The sequence below is a fragment of the Dromaius novaehollandiae genome, chromosome 21 (genome assembly GCF_036370855.1).
Source record: "Dromaius novaehollandiae isolate bDroNov1 chromosome 21, bDroNov1.hap1, whole genome shotgun sequence".
Lineage (NCBI taxonomy): Eukaryota > Metazoa > Chordata > Aves > Casuariiformes > Dromaiidae > Dromaius > Dromaius novaehollandiae.
The window spans coordinates 6,606,177-6,626,496 of record NC_088118.1 but is presented as its reverse complement, the minus strand read 5'-3'; the positions used below and the strand labels follow the sequence as shown (position 1 = coordinate 6,626,496).

Below are 20,320 nucleotides of genomic sequence, written 5' to 3'. Positions count from 1 at the left end.
ACAAACAACTTACCCATTTTTAGCTCGGTTATTTTCATAAAGTTCCCAAAACTAGGCAACAAGGCCTGAAAGTAACACCTACAAAACTTATCACAAGTCCAGACATTTTGATCATTCAAGTGCTTACAGGTCTTCGTTCTGGCAATTGCACAACACAGTCAAGAGATTTTTTTACTCAGTTCGGGACTCTTTGGCTTCCTGCCCTCCAGTCTGGGGAAGGAACGACATGACCTGAGAACAACCCAACCTGTTGCACTCCCCTTGCACCAACACATGCTACAACTCCGGGCAAGCTCCTGAGAAGAAGCAGACTTGCCTACAGTAAGGTGCTCAGAGCGCAGAATATTCATGCTCTGAGTATTTTATGGGCAATGCCAACCCCACTGCCAGGAAGGAGGGAGAATGACCTCAAAACCACAGGGCACACAAGAAGAGAAGAAACTAGACAGTAAAAGGACAAGAAGAAAAAAAGAGCAAAGCTGAGTGACAGAAGGAAGACTAAGGTACTGGGCTCAGGGTTCCCTTTTGCTAGTCTATCAGTGTGTGGACCAATCCTAAAATCCTTGGGAAGAGAGGAAGAGTCAGATGGGTCCATCTAGCGCCGCATACTCCCTGGTAAAGTGGCTCATGCTCTCAGATGCTCCGAGAGAAAATACCAACACAGAGTGAGCTGCCCATGCAGAATTTTCTTCCTTACACCCATCGGTTAGTGCTCTCGCAGCACGCTGAGCCTGCTCCTGCTGAAAGCACCGTGAACACCTCTTTTCCGGGATGCACGCTGCATTTGTGCGAGAAACAGAAGTGCATGCACAAACAACGGTTAAATGGCAAAGAGCAAAAAATTCCACAGCTCTGACAACAACTGCAGTTGCAATTTAAGGAGGGTCATTAATTTTTTTTTTTTTTTAATGGAAAAATCCTGATTCAAACTCATATTTCTATGGCAAATTGGCCTTCTATCAGGCAGGCTTTCTGTGCTAAGGCTGCACCAGTGCTGGATCAGAACAAACAGTTCACACTTCTTGTACAGGAACTTCAAACATGTGCGGGTCTGAAGCTGACCTTCACCAGCACCTGATTCACAGATCGTTTTTCATAGTATTAAAGGACTAAGCACTTCGGATACATATACACATCAAAGACACACACACACATGCGCCCCTACTCCCAGGTAGAAACAAATCCTTTAAGAAACACAAATAGAGCCTTTTTTTTTTTTTCTTCTTCAGATGGCTGATAAGTTACTATTTCCGCTCTGGTATTTCATGAAGAAACAGCCTTAATAAGAAAAGAAAAACAAACCCATCATTGAATCATCTCCTTACACTTCAGCAGAGACCAGAAATAGATAGAAACCGACCTCCTGGACTCAGATGTTCAAATGTTGTGATAATGCCCAGCGCAAAAACACAGACTGCCGAGGCTACGAGGCCCTGGCCGTTTGTCTGGAGGTGCATAGCTTGCCCATGCCGTAAGGGTCCTCTGTTCGGAATAGCTGCCGATAGAGGAATGAAATGGCTGCTAAAAAAGAGCTGATTTAATGCCACGGCTTAAGCTGGAACGCCAAGGTCAGCTGAAGGGGCCCTATATGATGACAACAGCAGAAGCGTCCTGGGAATGAGAAGCAAGGCCTGGGCGGTACATACCTTGGCCCTCTTCTGCCACCTAAAACGACATGGGCTGCTAATATGGAACAGCCTATGGCAAAGGAAGACTAAGAGTCGACAGCAGAAAAAATGTAGTGTGCAGACCCGAGTTTACCTGGCTCCTGCAAGCTGGGGACTTAGACAGGTTCACCTGAAGATGCAAAGAGCTGGAATGGACAGGCAGATGTGACAGCATTCAAACTTGTAAAGAGCTACTAGAAGCTGGTAAACCTCTGCTGCTCTTGTCCATGAAGGTTAGGACGAGAACTGCCAGTTCATTGGAAAAGAGGAATAGTTTGGTTAGATATTCAGAAAAACTTCTAATGCTGATCACGAATAAGACCTGAAACAACGGCAACTGTGCTTCCCCTGGTACTGGTAATTTTCAGGATTCTGGTAAGCACAAACTGGAGCCTGCCTTAAGAAGGGGAGAAATATTGGAGAACCTTTACTAGTCCACTTTAGCTGCATAAATACATACAGCTCTACAACTATACATGGTCCGTGCACAGAAGTAGCAAACCAACCTCAACATCTAGTGCTTTCTTCTCCCCATCACTTCACCTCTCTGTTTCCCTAAAGTCAAGTTAACACAGCACAGCTAACTGGAAAGTCAAAAAAGGCTTGTGAGATCAAGGTAGTGAAAAGTTTAAGAAAATGGCAACATCTGGAAATGCAAAAGCCATTTAAGCATCTGCCTCTTATGAACTCAAGAAGGGGTGGTATTGAAATCACTGGATGATCCCCCCCTTCTCAGTAATTGCCCCCCAAATTGCACCTCAAACTACAAAACATCCTTACTCAAGGGCTTGGAAGGAGCAACATTTCAGGGCTTTGACCGTTAAACATTTCTAAGCAAAACCTATAAAGCAAAGAACCAGCTGCAGCAGGCAGTTAGAAAAATGGAAAAACACAACCGGAGGGCTCTCACCCCCGGGCTCGGCCTTCGGCACCTGCTACCAGAGCGTGTGTTCACCTTCTCTGCAGAAACATGTGCAGCTCCGTGCTGGCACGCTTGGCTCAAACATCGTTGGAGCAAATCCACACTTGTCCAGGCCATCGGTAAACTCTTTGTGGAGGAAGGGAACAAGAAAGAAAAGAAAAGAAAAAAAAAAACCCCAAAGTCCTCCATAAATCAGGGAATACGAAGCATCCTTTTAAACTCCTGGCCAAAGATACACATGCAAAAAGTAAACTATCCTCTTGCGTTACTGGAAATGTTCCTTTCCTGCTGCCCTATAAAAAGTTTACAATTGCATACGCCACGAACAAGGCGTCCTGAACCCCCGCCCGAGCACACAGCAACCAAGCGTTTGACCGGGAGGCAGCAGCCCCGAGGCTGAGTGCCTTCCCGAACGCCGTGCCTTGCCAGCTTCCCACCTCCCAAACGCAGCACGCTGGGCTCCGCCGAGGGCGGTTACACCACGAGAAGCACAAAACCAACTGAGCAGCAGATGCTCACCTAAGGAGCGTTTGCATCCGCCGTGCCTTGACCCTAGCTTATGGGGCTTGTCCGTGCCAGCACCGCGTAAGGACGGGGCGATGCTCTGCTCGGGGGGGGGGATGCTCAGCTCGGGGAGGGGATGCTCCATGCTGCTGCACGTGCTGCTCTTTCCAAAACACACCTGACAAACAGACATCTCATAAATGTGCAGGGCTCTAGCTCTAACATCTTCTCCCTGCAGTGAATCGCTCAGCTGCTCTGCTTTGTTTTTACTTTACTTGAGTTAGATCTCCCTGCAACCCTGTGGGGCTCAGAGAAGGGGGAAAAGAGTTGCATGATTTAAAAAAAATTGTCCCAAAAAATCCTTGATTTTCAACAAAGCATCCCGGCTTTCGATAACATCTTCATCAAGTATTTATTGAGCCAATTAAACTCTCAGCAGTGCCCCAGGGAGAGGCCAGGCTGTCTCAGCCAGGTCCTGCTCAGAGCAGATTGCTTCATTAGCCCACTTCAGAATCAAAATACATAAAAACACCATTAACCCTTCACAAGCCAGGGAAAACTAAAGCCAAAGAGGAGACATTATTTCCTTTCAGTCCTTTTCTCCTTTGTCTCCTCTATTTGAAATAGGAAGCTACTTTTTTTTTTAAATCTGGGGAAAAAGTTGGCATGCATCTAATGGCTGAAACAGAGTCGAAAGAAAGAGAGAGATGCAGTTAAAATAACGCTGCAATTGTTACCGACGCACAGAGGGCTCGCTTCATTCTAGCGGCTGCTTTTGGAAGAACGCTGCTTCCAGAAGAGGAAAAAAATTGCTTGGGACAGAGACTCAAAGTGGGATCCAAAATTTCCAGGTGTTTGGAGACAACTGAATCAAGGCCCGCATCCAAGTTGATTTTTATTTACTTTACACACACATACAGTCCTGAAGACCACTTTTGCTGACATACCACAGGCCCACGATTTCTGCTGCTCCTAGCAGATGCAATAAAAACAACCAAACCTGGAGACAAGGAGGAAGATGCCATAACGGTGGTTTCCCCGTATAGAGACTCTCTTCCCAGCTTGTAGGCTGGCACAAGCACTCGCACCACCATGGCAGAGGCTGGGCCGTGCTGCGGCACGCTCGGGCTTGCCAGCAAAGCAGAGTCCTTACCGACCGTGCCGAAATCAGCTCCCCAGGGGAACAGGCCAGCCCAGCGAGTGGGTTTAGCTGCTCTAACTGCACTGACACCGCAGCTTTGGCAGCCTGCTCCTGCCAGCAAAACTTGGAGGGGCTGCCCGAAGCCCGGAGTGGTACAACCTGCCAGCTACGGAGCCAAAGGAAAGTGGGAAGCGCTGCGCTGGGAACAGCTTTAGCATGAACCTTCCCAGCTTCTCCTGGCTCCTGAAGAGCATGAGCCACACTAGCTGGCCCTCAGCTTTAATGTCTTTTTCAGAGATAACGGGAAAGGGGAGCTGCTGGACTTATCTCTGCAGCAAACACCCGCCCAAGCACGGCCACGTCCTTCCTAAGGACACAACCCCGCAGCTGTTAGCAAGCGCCGAGTGACACAAGCGTGGTGTATACACACAGCACAGCTTTGCACCAACCCTTGGTGCAATATGGCTCCAAGATGAGGCCTAACCTACCATCTCTGCCGCCGGACATGGCTCCCACGTGCCGGCAGGGCTCCCGACAGCCAGGGCGAGGGGAGGGCAGTCACTTGCCGTGGGCAGCGTGTTCCCAGCACTCTCGGGGCTGCGGGAACAGGCAGGTTTACTCACGGACATTTAAGAGAGTCAGGCGACACTACACAGCAGTGGCACTTTGAAGTCAAGAGGGCCAAGGAGGCTGCCAAGGGTCTTTGTTTTTGCCAGCTCTTTTGGCACAAAGATCAAGAAGGAATGAGAGAGAGAAAGAAAAACAAAAAAAAAAAAACCAAACAAGCAACTCCCCGAGGCTACGAGCTCCTTGACTCACGCCAGCAGTCGCACGAGTGCCCATGACACCTGGCCTGACATCAGCAGACCCCAGCAGAGCCCCCAAGCCAAGAGGGCAGCAAGAAGGTGAGAGCAGCCCAGGGTAGCACCTGGGGATGACACAGCCCCAGGACCCATCTCAGGTGATGGTCCCAGCTCTGTCCCACGTCCCTGGCAGTGCCCTGCTGAAGGGGGGACAAGAGGCAGAAAGCTGCCGCAGGGACAAGCTGCAGCATCCGCACAGCACAGGTCTTCTGGACTGCCGCAGGGACTCCAGGCTCGCCTACGAAGCACCCCTTTCCGCCCCGCCAAATTGACTTGCGGCCCAGGACCCTGTCAACTAAAGGAGATGGACACCAGCCCACAAGGGGAACAACACTGCCGTGGGGACACCGCTCTCTGGAGCTATGCTCAGCCTGTCGCCGTGCCACCTCCTCCCATCCCCTGGTTGCTGTCGTGTGAATGATGCCCCGAGCACTTTCTCATTCATTGGGCATGGAGGTGGCAGCAAGCCGAGCGAACCCACGGCGGGAGGGCTAATTAAACCAGCTGCACCACTGAACTGCACCCCCACCCCCCCAAAAAACACCCCCCTACACAATGAAGCAGAGAAGGGGGGACACAAAAGCTCACGGCGAGAGGAGCCAGGGAAGGATGGAGAGGAGGCGGTGGCACTGCAACGGTCACCCTGGAGACCGGAGGCCCCGTTGCTGACAGTGGTTTTACCTCCCCAGGGAGCAACCTGTTGCGAGCAGCTCCGAGGCCACTCTGGGGGCTGAGGAAGGGAGCAGGGACTCGTCCCACAAGGGGCCAGGCAGCGGGATAGGGGCAGGGAAACACATGCTGCTCTCCCCAGCTTCGTGTCTCCTGTTGCAGTTGTGCTGAACGCACAAGACAGCGGCAGCTGCCCCTCGTGCCTGCAGGGAGACGGGATGCTCCTTCGGCAAGCCCGGACCGCGCCGGGCGCGCAAAGCGGACTGCAGGGCTGTGGGCACGCAGGGCAGCCAGCCCACGGCCGCCTTCGGTCTTGCTCCTGCCCCGGGCGAGGAAAAGTGCTGCCACATTACTGCGGCGTGCGTGCACATCCACGCACGTGGTCTGCCTCTCACCGTACGCGGCACCGCATGCTCCCTGCGGCTTGCCTCTGCGTGCCGCAACTGTGCCCATCTGGATCATTCCCATAGGCAAGCAGGGCCATCCTGCCCTCCCGTCCATCGAGCTACTGCTTCCCAGACTGAGACCTAGCAAAAATATTAATCCAAAACCTAATAAATTCATAGCCAGGTCCTATCTAACAAGGCGCTTCCCTGAGGACTGGGACAGGGGACAAAGCCTGGAGGAGCACGAGAGTGCCCTGGAGTGAACAGTGAGCCGCGCGACGCCGAGCTCCCGGGTAAGGCAGGGATGCTGTGCATTTATTTTCACTCCTGCTCCGTGCCCCCTACAAAGCCTGGTGGAACACGACACCATCAAAGCTGCCCGCGTAGACCCACACGCTCTCCTTATATACGTGGTCTCCTTATATACACGCTCTCCTTATATACACACGCGCTTCCGAGCCCCGGCATGGACACTGCGCTCCCACCCCACTCAGGTTACCGGGCACAGGCAGCCAGGATGGGACAAGACACCGTCTCTTGGCGTAACGCCCTGCGTTACAGCGTCTTCCTCTTGCGACAGGCGGGAAGGGGCAGTGAGGGGGCCTGCTCAAGGAGCTCTGCTGAGCAAAGCTAGTGCTAGAGCCCAGGGAAGGCATTCAGATCTAGGTCTGCATCTAAAAATCCTCCCAGGTCCGTTCCCAGGATCCTGGGACTCCAGTTTGGGACCCCCTCCAGAGTCTTGCACTTGGAAGCAGAGGTGGTTCAGGATGAAGCTAAGGCTCTTCTGGCCCAGAAGAAAAAGAGCAAAATACCACAGTCCGGGTGGCTAAAACCAGCAGAATATGGTCAGTGCTAGCCCTCCGCCATCCCCAAAGCCTGGAAAAGCTGGCTGGAGGGCAGGCAGCGAGCACGGGACAGGTTTCCTGAGGAGCCACAGGGGCACACGAGAGAGAAGCCAGAGGAGTAGGTGCTCCAGGCCTTCGGGCACAGCTGTCCCTGCAGCAGCTTTGCTGTGTTACCATGGCCAGGGCCCATGAGCTGCCAGGCCTCCATTTACAACTTGCCAAAAGTGGCTGCTCGCTCCAGGGACTCTGGGACAACTTGGGATCTCACACACCTTGCTCTTCAGGCAGCTCCACGAAGCGGCTCCAGGCTCCCAGGGAGCTTCCCAGCCCTCACCTCGCTCTGCATCTCTCAGTCAGGGGGATTTGCTTTGTCCTGGGAAAACCGCAGCAGAAGGCTGGCTCCTCCAGCACCGACCACCGCGGCACGGCGAGCCGATCCCTGGCGGCCGTGTCCCCGGCTCCACGGCTGCCCTGGGCGCGTCGCGGCGGTCGCAGACCCCTGACCTAGTGACCAGCGTGCCGTCGGGGACAGACCGAGGGCAGGGCGCGGGGTCACAGCCACGGCGCGGTTCGAGTGCTTGCCTCGTATTTTTAGCACCACATTGACTCACAGGCTCTAAAAAGCACTTGAATTCTCTAAATGCTTTCAGCTCTTTCACCAAACACCCCCGGAGCCCAGAATAGCCCCCTCTACTCCCCACCGTGCACAGACTCCCACCGCAGCGCTCCCTCATCCTTGCTAGAGCAGGGAATTTTTCTTTCCCAGTGCGAAGGAGGGAAGACAGTCGGATGGCGGAGGGGTGTGGAGCCGGACTGGGGCAGCGGGGTTTGTTTGTTTACAGGCACGGACCCAGCGTGCGGAGAGGCTGCTGGAATTTTTTCTTGGCCCCGGGGTCGTCCCCACTTCCAGCAAACCTCCCGGCCCCTCCGCCTCCCCTCCCCTCGCTTCTCCTTTCGGCTCCAAAAAAGGCTCACTCCCTGTTACATAATGGGATGAGCGCCGCGCGGATGCAGACATGCACACGCGTTCTCCCTTTTACTTAACAATACCTTTTTCGGTCATACAGCCTTCCTCTCCCCGGCCTTCCTGCTGCCATCCAACTGTCAGGGGAGACAGATAATGCCTGGCTCCAGCTACAGCTATTTCAGCCACATAGAAAAGGGGAGAGGAGCATGGTGGGATACTTCCTGCAAGGAACAGCAAACGGAGAAGGCGAGGGAGGTCTCACTGACCAGCAACAGCAAGGTAACACCGGTCACGATGTCACCGCAGGGGATGCTGTGGTCACTGAAGGCCCAAGGGAGAAAGCCCCCAAGGAAGGGGAATTGGCCCTCCAGAGAAGTTCCATCTCCTCCATGTCATTCCATTTTGCTGCTCTCGAATGAGGCAGGAACAGGGGCAGGTGTGTCCACACTGCTTGCTATATGTCTTCTGAAAAGAACCAGTTTTCCATACTTACTGCAGAGTGATAGCAATACCCACAAAGGCGGCTGCAAGAAGGCTGCAGCAACAGCAATGCGCCTCACCAAACAAGCTGGAAGAGGAGTCTCCAGCAGCAACCCCCTTCCTAACACCCAAAACACTGCTAGGACATCTCCTTTCCACCACCCACCACATAACCCAGCCACTAGCAGAAACAGAGAAGGACCTCATCTCAAGGAGGGATGATTCCCTGCTTGCACTTTGCAAGTGGCCACAGTTGGAAACGGGATGCGTGTCCACTGCTGCTCCTGAGTTTGTCAGCCCCTTCTCAGAGGCAGGAGCAATAACGCCCCAAATAGCTCACACGCCCAAAACAGCCTCTGGTATTTTCTCCACCTGTACCAAGTACCCAGACGCAGTGCCAGCCAGAATGCCAGGGCTGTGCCACGTCTGGCTTAGCAGCGATCAAGTTGCAAATACTTAAATGGAAGAGAAATGCCACCAAATCACTGCTGCATCCCTGGACAGGCAGCTGGCGGCAGGTCTGAGCCAGAGACCTCTGTATCTGCTCAGGCCTTTTACTTGGACAGCAACACACCCACCTTGGTCAGCCACAGATGCAAGGAGTCTCACGTACCCTTCTGCGAGGCTCAGGTACCACAGGAGGGAACAGAGCACCATGGCAAGCAGGCCCGGACCCCCCCATTCCTAATTTGCCTCCACTACATGCAGGGATATCTATATCCCTGCTCTCCAACGTCCATCTCGGGCACTGTAAGCCAGCTCTGCTTTTGTACCAGATCACACCTTTCTTTACAGAAGCAGAAGCCGAATGCTTGCAGACCCCCAGCCCTCTGTATGGGCCTCCTGGATGACTAACACAGCCTGTCACCCTCAGTCACCTCCATCTCCACCTACCACTGCTCCCAGCCAAGAGATAAAGCAGTTCCAAGCGTGGCCTTCTGGGTTGGGGTGGGGATTACAGCAGCACAATTGGGGAAGAAAAGCGTTTGCTGCAGCACTTCATGAGCAACACGGGCTTCCTGGCAGTGGGTCAGTTCACACTGTGCCCCTCCTTCCCCTGTTCCCTTCACACTCCTCCTAACCGCACATCCGTCCCAAAACAAGACCAGAGTCAGTGCCCAAACATGGATTTTAACACGTACAGTCCTAGGGAAACGGGGCTAGCTTGAAAGGTGCTATTTGCACCCTGTGGGAAATCGTGACCACGACGCCAAGGAGTCCCGGGACCTCCCAGCATCACCTCCAGCCAAAGCTCTGCTTGCAGCACATTCAAGTTCTCCCAGACCCTCTGAGGCAGAGTGGCTACACACACATTCATCCTCGTGCTGCTCCAGCTTCCAGAGATCCGCCACCTTACGCAGCCAAACAAGCACTGTGTGTAGGACAGCTTCTCTAGTGGAAAATACCAAAGCCACGTGTCGGTGCTGCAGCCTCCCCGGGTGACCGGGACTCAGCTTATTAGGAGGCGATGACGTGCATGCTCAAGCCCTCATACCTCTATGCTTACACATAGGGATTGGGTTCCAGTTCATTCCCTGAGACAGGAGAGCCCATTTTGGAGAAATGGGAGCAACACCCACCTCCTCCCACCCAAAGAAACAGACTCGGGAGTAACCGCCAACAGCCCCTGACCTCAAAGCGCTTCAGCAACCTCTGCCGAGGGCAGCTCACATCACCACCTCAGTTACAAGGCTGCCCTGCGTATTTTCACACCAGCCTTGGGGAACATCTGCTACAGAAGGAAGGGGCAGGAGTGGGAAATACACTGCTCTGAGGCTTCCCCTAGCCACAGTCCTTCTGGAAGTTTTCCATTTGCTCTAGAGGACCATATCCTCAGCTAGCAATACGCACTGACCTGTATGAGAAAGCAGAAATGCTCTCTGCTTGCGTGTCTTCAACCAGTGCCTTACCACAGAGGCGCAGGCCTCAGAAAGCTTGGCAAATACACATCACCTCGAAAGGAAGCCTTGCCCTAACATACCTGGGGTCACTGCCCAACACAGAGGCACTACTGGCCCACCGCAGGCTGGAAAGGGATATGCTTGTGACAGCAAAGGCTCTGGGAGATGGCACGCCAAGCTGTTACTTGACAAGTTGTTGTTCCTGTGCCTGCTTACTGCCCCTTTGTAGAAGGAATAAGCCAAGCCCCTACGCAGAGAGAGATGAGGAGCACAGCAGAGTCTTCCGCCGCAGAACGTGGCATCTCCCCTGTCCCTACCACTCTGAAAAACCACCAGAGACCACACATCCGTTCAGGAATCCCCCAGATTGCCAGGGAGCTGGTCACATTTGTCCTTTCACTAAGAAAAGAAACCTCCCATTCCCATGGCTGAATCCTTCCTTTTCCTTGTTGTTAAAGGAGGGGAGGCTGCCCACTGGACTTATATTGCTGCTCACAGGGAAAGCAGCCTCCACTGCAAATCTCTGAGATGTTCACTCTAGATACATGTGACATCCTCTTTAAAAAACCCTGTTTGATTTGACAAATGGCATTTACCTGCATTCAGCCAAGAGCTCCTTTTTAGACTGTAATTCCATCTGAAGTGGTGTGCTGACCACATCTAGCCTTACCTCCCTTAAAGTTATTCCCATAAGAGAAGGGGATACAGGTCATCTTGAAAGGTCATCTCTGAGAAGCTACCAAAGACCAAATTTTGACAGCGTCACTGCTCAGTGACTAGGGGTCATCTCCCAAGAGAAGGCAGAGGACCATGTATGCACCATGCTTGCCCCAGGTACTGCAGGAAATGCCACAGAGCCGTGAGGTTGGCTGCTGAGGCCTTACCTTTGAATGAGGGTCCCGAAAAGCAGGTCGAAGACCTTCTGCATGTTCTCCGTGCATAGCCAGCTCCAGTGATCCATCAGAAGCAGACGCAGCAAGTCCAGGGCCAGGTCAGCCAAAGCTGTCTCAGAGTCTGCCAGGAGGAAGAGGAGAGTCAGATGAGGACACCAGCCCAGAGCCTAAGCAGCCCTGTCCCCCTACCAAAGGGCATATTAGCCCAGAATATGGCTGCTCCAAGCTCAGCTTTTCTTGGATCCTGCCCAGCTGCACCCCAACTCCGGGGCACAACTGGTGCCAAGAGAGGACTTGTAGAGTGCTTGGCTCAACAGCTGCCTGACTTGGCTTACTCCCTCCACGTTTCTGAGACACGAGTCAGTTTAGTCCTTTGGTGCAAAGTTTGTACGAAAGGGATGATGAGTATTGGAGCCCAGTTACAGGAAACGGCCCCCGCTCCCCTCAACTTGGGCTAACAGGAGTGAGTGACAACATTTTACGACCGGGGACTATCTAATCCCAGTCCATGCGAAAGGATGGCAGCGCCCCAAAACGGGGAGGCAGGCACCTTTCCCTTCTTCAAGAGGGCCGTTTCCAGGAGCGAGGCTCTGGTTGGCGTCTGCCGGCTGCCATCGTGTGGCAGGCCCAGGTCTCAGCAGACACACGGGAAAAACACATTTGGATAAAGCAGATGCATCAGTTGAGACAAAAACTCGCACACATGCCAGCACACCCCTGGTGATGCAGACCTGGGACAGCAAAACAACTCTCTGATCCTCAGGCACGCTCACTTGCTAGAGAGTGACTTCTATGCTGCTTGGCCCCAAAGCAGCGTTCGGGGTGTGCAGAACAGGCCTACAAACGCACCACATACCCAACCGAAGATAACGCCTCGTAGCATGCATCCAAGTCCCCTTCCTCAGACAGTGGCTGGCCAAGCTCTTCCAAGAGGTCACCCAGTGAGCAGATATAGGACACTGGTTGCCTTTAGCAAGCTGCTTCCCAGACATTCACTCCCCTTATCCCGCCAGACCAGTCTGCCCTGTCTCGGATCTGAGGCATCACAGACCTGCAGGCATTTGACATCATTTACGTCAAATTTCCTTACAGGCCCAGCTAACTTGGCCTGGCTGCGTCTCTTGCGCTCTGTACAGAGCACTGACCTCAGATCCTAGTCCCGTTCCCCAGCAGCCCAAAACAACTGTGGATACATCTTTAAAAGTTATAGGCAAAGCTGGTAGCACAGGCTAGATTTCAAAATACCAGACCCGTCCTGTCACAAGCCCAGGCCTTCAGTCAGAGTTTGCCAAATCAAACCATTAGCATGAAATTTCTGGAAGGCTCCAGCTGATACAGCTCAGCTGTTCCCAAGAACAGAACTAAACAACATGCTTTTACTCATGCTCAAAATAATCTTGTAACTGTTCTGAGAGGCTGCAGCACCTCTGTACTTCAGAGGAGGGACCTACAATCACAAAGGGAACATCAATCATTGAACTGCGACAGCAGATTTGCTACTCCAACCGGTTTCATCCAAACTTACATCTCAGAAAGATGCTTTTACAGTGCACGGACACATTAAGGCTGACTTGAGATTAGCTAGGAAATGCGATTCGGCCATTTGAGAGTTTCCACATGCTTGACTTTACAACGTTAGCATTTTAGGCAACTTGTCCTTAAGAAATGTATTTCTGCAGGAACTGTACTGGGTGCACTAGGGTGAAGATCTACAGTGACTCAACTGAGCTGTGTGCACAAGACCCAAGTGCTTCCAGTAACAATACAGTCCAGAGCAGTCTCCCAACAGGATGGAGATACTCTGTTTTCTCATTAAGCAGGTGCAACAGGCAGGAGACCAGGTCCCCATGCTGAAGACCTCGCAAGCTGAGCATGCAGATCCTGGCAGCAGGCAGCTGCAGAGCCAGCTCTGTCAGCACTGGGGGAGAAGGGGTGAAGCACTAACAAACAGGCTGAGCTCACCAGCGCCCGTGTCCGGATGCATCCCCTGTTGAGATGGGCCCAGCACATCTGTTTCCTGGTGCACGCAGAATTCCTTGGCTTCTCTGCCTCCCTCGCCGTCAGGGGCAGCGCTGGGCACTGCCTCCAGCAGCTTCTCCTGCTTCTGGATGAAGGACTCCATACCAGCCAGCGACAGGGTGCCGGAGACCTGCAGAAGCAGCAGTGCTTTAGTGCCATGGGCGGCACACAGCCAGAGCTGGACATACCCATGAGGTCTCCACTGTCCAGAGAGCCCTCCTGCTGCCACCACCCTCCCCGGTTTGCATCTCGCTCTGTCCAACAGCGCAGCTAGGGCTGCTTACCGCCTGCCCTCCAAGAGCTGGCACCACAGCAACCACCGCGGCCACGACCCTCGTGCACCTGGATCACTCCAGGGCAGCGTGTGAACAGGGCACGGGTCAGGCTCACAAAAGGATCATGCTGAACTCACAGTGCTGCCCTCTCTGAGGGAGTACAGAATCCTGTCGTGTGCTTCACCCGCACTCAGCACCGGAGTGATTTTACTGGATGGGAACCTCAGTCTGGACCTGAAGAGGAGAGAGACAGCACAGTCAGGGTTTTCTCCATAAGCTCCAAGTGATGAGTTTCCCAGTCTCAAGACTGGTTTAGGTTTGGTCTTTTTTAAAGAAGCATCTGCCCCCAGGATGGCCAAGAGCTGGCTATAAAACACTTCAATGAAAACTTAAGAGCACTTGCCTCAGCTACATGTTCTTGAACACCGGCCTTTCAAGGCCTTCCATTATCCACCATACATGTGTACCTTCTACAGATACATTAGATACAGGCCTATATGCAGATCTAGGCATATCTGTTCAGCAAGGTGTGACCCCTGTGAACATATATGGGAAAATGTTCAGAAAAGCCTTTGAGATGAGGCACACTCAGCGAGATTGTGAAATCTAATTCTCAGTGTATACACACACACAGAGAAAGGGCGTTTTGGATTTTGGGACAAATTGTAAAAAAGTCTGTTTATCACTAAGGAATGTTCTTTCCAGCCAAGCCTCTTCAAAACTTGTACTTCTTTGGTTTGTCTTTTTTTCTTCTTCTTCTTTGTCCAAAGGAGCTTTTTTTAGTAAAACATTGCTTTTCTTGTAAAATCTATGCTTACGCAGAAACCTTGCCTTTTTCTGTAAGGGAACAGTCACTGATGAGCACAATGGGGCTCGTCACCGTGAGCAACGCCAAACGTCAAACACTTGCAGAGCAATGTATGTACAATGACTTAACCACTACTCCTAAATAAATATTCAAATGCTTGCTGGGAAAAGTGACAGGCTACTGTGCAAAACACGTGAGAAAGGTAGGAGTAAACTCTCAGGTAGACAACACAAGTAAAATTAGCTGGAGCACTACATGTTCTTTTCTGCACTTTTTGAAATCTGCTCTCAAGTGCAGTGCACAGAATAATTGTTCTTAACAGTAGCAGCCCAATGCCACCCAACTTACAGCTACATTTTGCAGCCACTCACATACATAGGTCGTATACATGTTTAAGACTAAAAAGCAATTCTCCAGGAGCAACAGCATCTTCTCTGGCAAATGCCACCACCTCACAGCTGCCTCAAAGAAACCCACAAGCAAGAAAACCTTCAGTACCAACTGCTGTAAAAAACAGAGTGTTCCTGGAAAATCTCTTATCTAAATAGGAACTCAAATACCCTTGCTCAGCTTTTGAAAGAGAAAGCAATACAGCTGAAGTATGATAGCAATGTGTTATTTACCACAGCTAAAGCACCAGGTCAGTACTTCCATGTTAGAGTCAGTTTATTTATAAAGTGCATGTTCCCCATAAAGCATGAGGCAAGCTGTGGAACAGCCCTTACTTGTTAGCCTTCTTCCCATCTGTCTGAGATTTTCCATCTACTTCTGACTCGCTGAGATCCTCCGTGGGGCTCTGGGGCTCCGACCTGGGGAACGCCGTCTTCAAGGTGTCCACGATGGCATTGACAACTATCTGCAAAAACAGCAGTGTCATCAGTCATTGGGGCAGTCTCTTTGAGTGCAAATGAAGAGTTACCAGACTTGCACTCTCCCACTTCGCATTCCTATTTCCCATCAAAAACCTCTAGCTCTGTGGGACAGGTTCTGACTCTCGATAGCTTTATGGCTTTCTGGGCCAGCTCAGCCCAGCAATATGGTATTTAGGTACCCACAACCAGTTCCCCACTCATCTACCTTGTCTATCCTGGAGACAACGAAGGGCTTCTTGACGAACGCGATCCTGGCATCGGTGTTCAGGGCGAGGAACTCCTGCACCTCCTCGCTGTTTGCGATCTCAGGGACTGCGCACAATTGCTGCAAGGGAAGATGTAGCTTTGGGTCTTTTCTGAGGCACCTTCCCAGCTCGCTTATAAAAAGCATGGGTGGAAAAAACCCGATGCGTTTCACTGCGGATACAGAGCTGTCCCAGACGACTGCTTGCCAGCTCTCAGAAAGCTATAGCTATCAGCTCAGGGCCCTGCTACACATAACTCAAAATCTATTTACACACTATCTCTGTTGCCTGCCATACATTTCTGATCCTCAGCAACATGCTATGATCTCCAAAACGTTCTGTCCACCTGGGAGCTCTCATGCAGACCCACAGGCCATGAAATGGCATCTGCTGTAGCATGCCTTCATGCCTCCCCTCCTCTCTAACATGCAACAGGGCAGTTATACCCCCTTGTGGCTCAAATCAAGACAGCAAGGGGAAGAAAAAAAAAAAGCTGGTATTTTGTATTTGCATTTTCTCCAGTAATAGTAAAAATCAGTCCAGTAGCTACTTGTTAAAAACTTAAAAGACTAGAGTTAAAAAAACCAGCAGCAGCCAGCACAAGAGTGCAGCTCAGTCCTCAGTTCTAACACATCAGCGTTGATCTGGCCGCTGCACCCGAGGAAAAGGAACTAGAAGACTCAAGTCAGCAACCAGGGGAGGTCGTGGCTGCCACACAGGCACACGAGCAGGTATCTCACCTTCAAGAAAGACTCTAGGAGACTTTTTCTGGCTTCCACCTTATCGCTGTCCATGTTTCCAAATGGTAGATCAGGGAACAGTTTCTTTGGGCCTTTGATATCTTCAAATGAAACATACCCATAATCAAATGTGAGAAAAATGCGTCAGCACAGACAGACTCCAGAATATTCAAACAGCCCAAAAATTTTTAACAAAACAATTATCCATCTGAAAAAGCAGATCTACCAAAATCTAAGGATTTTGACGCTAAACCCAATGACTTTTAAACAGGAGAAGAAACATTGGTTTCTTTTTTAAAAAAGCTTACGTTTAACACTTATTACTCTACTTGTATGCAAACTAGACATTTACATATAAAAGTGTTCTGGTAGAGTTGCAAAACTGCAAAAGCAAGCGTTGCAATCTGAACAGCAGCTAGGATATGTTTTGAAGCACTAGAACTTGCTGCTGCTGAGAAATTCCTCCTCCAGCCACCAGCTCGGCCCAGAACAGCGGGGACAGGAGCATCATCACAAACAGCCCAGCACCCAGGCCTGCACGGGCAGGGCGGGATACCCCCAGAGCAGGAAATCCTTAATCCCATTCCTCCTTCCCATGAAGGCCATTGTATCCAGGTCTCTCTACATCCAAAGAACGCACACCTTTGTAAGAGGATACCTACTACAAGCAGCAACAGAAATGGGCATAGGCTGGGTTGGGGGGCGGGGGGGAAGATTTTTGCAGAAAGGCAATACGAGCACTAACTTTTCAGGAACTTGCGGAGCTCCGGTTTCTCCTCCAGCCTGGTCTGGAGGTTCAGGAACTCCCGGTACCGGCGGTTCACGGTGTGGTAGGCCATTTGCTGAAGGCTGCCAGCACCCTCGCCCTCCAGGGCCGTCTCGTACTGACAAAGAGACCCGTCATTAATCCTTACAGACCCCAAACAATCCCCATGTGCTGCGGTCCGTGTCAGCCCCGCGGCAGCCCTGTCTAGCGAACTCCAGCCATCTCTCAGATCGATCCTTCCCTGTGGACTGGGGACTGCGCAGTGCAACAGTCCCTCACGAAGGGAAGGGGCCCTCAAGAAGAAGGCAGTGAAACCGGGATATAAAGGACACAGCCAGCCCCACGCAACCCTCGGCCAAGAGCAGGAACTACTGTCCCATAGCTGAAATCCCGCAGTGAAAACCTTCACAACTGAGGTTCCCCCGCTGCCAGCCAAAAAATTGTTGTCAAGCCATACGCAGCACAGAGAAATCCCCATTTCTAAGCACCAACCCGTGCTCCCCAGCTGGGACAGGGGTCTTGGAAAAGAAGCAAGCGCCCGACAGGGCGGGGAGCGCTTACCTTGACGGTGTAGAGGGTGTAGGGGTGGAAGCCGGTGCCGCTGTGCTCTCGGGCGGTGATGGTACCGGTTATCCGCAGGTTCTGGATGACCACCGGCCCCTCGGGGCTGCTGAGGGGCTCAAAGCTGAAGGTGTTGACGGGGGCCGTGGGGGAAGAGGAGAGCAGGGGCAGCGGCTGGCCGGGGTCCAGGGGGCTCTGCGCCGCCATCTCCGACACCCCCAGCTCCCTCCCCAGGCAGGAGGGTCTCTGCGCGAAGGGCTTCCTGGGCACGGCCAGGCGGGCGGCGGGGGAGGCCGAGCCCTCTTCCTCCTCCACCGCCAGGTCGACGTAGATGTCGGGGCAGGGGCCCTGCGCAGCTGCAGAGGGGGGAGGCAGGCCCAAGCCCACGCCGGAGGCCGTGCCCTCCTCCGGGTCCCCATCCTCTGAGCCGCCCGGCGCCTCCGCCACCACGACGACGTCCTGCGGTGGGTCGGCGAGGAGCTCCTCCACCAACAAGGGCGCTGGCAGCTCCGTGTCCTTGCCCGGCTCGGAGATGGGAGACGGCGGCGCCAAGTCCTCACAGGGGAACAGGGAGCCCAGCGCGGGGGGCCGGAGGGGCCGCACTGGTGTGCCTCCGCCCTTCCTCGCCTCAGCGCGGCTCTCTCCGCTCACCGTGTCCTCCTCATCCTCCTTCTCCAGGGCGCCGCGCTCGCAGGCCTCCCCCGCCTCGCCTCCGGGGAGCTCGGGGCCCCGCGGGGAGGGAGGAGGCCCATCGGCAACGGCCTCCCCCGGGGCCGCGGGGTGCGAGGAATCGGGCCGCGGGGCGAGTGGGCCGGAGGTGGCCGGCTCTGCTCCCCGGCGTCTCTTCCCGCCCGCCTTGGAGAAAGCCGCCACCAGCAGCAGGTTGATGGAGTCGGGGTCGGCCATCTTGTGGAGGGCGGGCAGGAGGACGTTGCAGGTGACCAGCTCCACCACCACGAAGCGGCCCGTCCGCGTCTCCAGGTGGGGCCGGGGCACCAGGGCCCGCAGCAGCCGCTCCACGGCGGCCCGGGCGTAGCCCACCTCGGCCTCGGGGCTGCGCAGCGCCGGGTGCGGCCCCGCCAGCCGCCCGTACTCGCGCCACAGCTGCGGGCCGCCCGCGGCGGTGCCCCGCAGCGCCTGCCGGGCCCCCAGGTAGCTCTGCAGGTGGCGGCCGCAGAGCAGCAGCAGGCGACGGGCCAGGGCCCGGCGGTCCACCCGCTCCATCCGCCGCCGGAGCTCGGCCGCCAGGCCCGCCATGGCCTTCTCCACCTCGGCCTCGAAGGCCCGCCCGCCGCTGACGGCGCGGTACCAGGAGGAGACGAAGTCGCGGACGACCTTGCGGATGGTGCCGGCGATCTCCCGCTCCAGCTGCCGCTCGGCCTCGGCGCTGCGCGGCGGCGGCTGCAGGGCCACGAAGCGCTCCAGGCGCAGCCGGCACCCGCCGCCCGCCAGGGCACGGGGCCCCAGCCAGCCGCCCAGCGCCGCCAGCGCCCCGCAGAGCAGCACCAGCACCCAGAGGTCCAGCAGCAGGTGCAGCGCCGCCAGCCAGCCCAGCACGGCCCCCAGCGCCAGCAGCCCCCGCGGGCCGCCCCGCCGCCCGCCCGCCGCACCGGGCATCGGCGGGCAGGAAGGGGACGCCCCGCCGCCGCGCACCACGGCGCGCCCTAGCGGGCAGCGGCAGCGCAGCACCCCCGAGCGCCCCCTCCTCCGCCCCGCACCACGGCGCGCCCCAGCGGGCGGCGGCCGCGCACCCCCCGCCCCGAGCGCCCACCCGGCCGCTGCCGCCCCGGTGCCGCTGCCGGTGCCGGTGCCGCTGCCGCTTCCTGCGCCGCTTCCTGCTCCGCCCCCGCCGGGCAGAGCGGCCGCGCGGCGCCGCTAACTGGGCTGCGTCCCGCCACCGCCCCCTGCCGCCGGCGCCGGCGGTGAAGGGCCCAACGAGGCGCACCTGGGCGCGGGGCGCGTGCGGGCACCTGCTGCCGCCCAGAAACGGAAACACCGCCCAAACCAGCAACGGCAACGCACCTGCGTCACGGGGCTGGTTTTTGTGGAAAAAAAATAACAAAAAAAAAAGCCTTGCACCCCCGCGCTGAGTGCTTTCGCAAGAATATATAAAAGTTTGCATTCCTGCTTTCCCTATGCCCATGTGTTTGCTGAGAAGAGTGAGCGCCCCTACACTGTGTTTGCAGGAATGCACGCATACGTGCAGAAACAAGAAGTTCGCGCCCTGCGCTGAGCTCTTTTGCACACCTTCGCACAGGAAAGGAGCTCGCACCCCTGTCCTGAGCGCTTCTGCATGCGCTTTTGCATGAGAAAGAAACGGGAACCGGGCAGCTCTTCGCGCGCGCACCCCGCCCCGCACGGCCGAAGTGGCTCCACCTGGGCGCCTCCGCACGCGCTTGCTTCTTTGAAAAAAAACGGCAAAATTAGGGGTGGTGCCGGCGTCACGCGCCGCGGGGGCCGACGAGCCGCGCCGCACCTGGAGCCGAGGGCCCAAAAGGGGCGGCGGTGCGCGGGGGCCGCCGGTGTGCGCGGAGCGGAGCGGGGCGGCGGGGCAGGACGGGACGCGGCGCCCAGGTAGGTCGGGCTCCGCGGTGAGGGGCGGGCGGGGTGGGGGGGGCTCCGCGCCTGCAGCACCCCCCGGAGTTACCGCACTGGGGAGGCGGTGGTTGGGACGGAGCGGTGCCGCTGTGCAAACGCCTTCGCGCGGGGTGCCCGGGCTCCCCTGGCCCGGCCGGAGCCTCCCGGCGCCCTGCGAGGGCGGGAGCGGCGGGGTTGAAGCACTGCAACCCCCCGGGA

At 54.9% G+C, this 20,320-nt stretch overlaps 1 protein-coding gene across 1 annotated transcript in view; it reads right to left on the bottom strand.

Annotated features, from left to right (window-relative positions):
- Positions 1-19,170, bottom strand: part of SNX19 (sorting nexin 19) — a 28,927-nt gene extending 9,757 nt beyond the window's left edge. Inside the window, exons 1-8 of the mRNA XM_026097290.2 lie at positions 17,525-19,170; positions 16,943-17,081; positions 16,198-16,298; positions 15,418-15,537; positions 15,066-15,196; positions 13,670-13,766; positions 13,201-13,387; positions 11,230-11,359 (exon numbers count right to left, since the gene is read on the bottom strand). Coding sequence (XP_025953075.2) covers positions 11,230-11,359; positions 13,201-13,387; positions 13,670-13,766; positions 15,066-15,196; positions 15,418-15,537; positions 16,198-16,298; positions 16,943-17,081; positions 17,525-19,141 — 2,522 coding nt within the window. The 5' untranslated portion in view covers positions 19,142-19,170. The remainder of the gene's footprint in view (positions 1-11,229; positions 11,360-13,200; positions 13,388-13,669; positions 13,767-15,065; positions 15,197-15,417; positions 15,538-16,197; positions 16,299-16,942; positions 17,082-17,524) is intronic.
- Between the last annotated feature and the right edge of the window lie 1,150 nt (positions 19,171-20,320).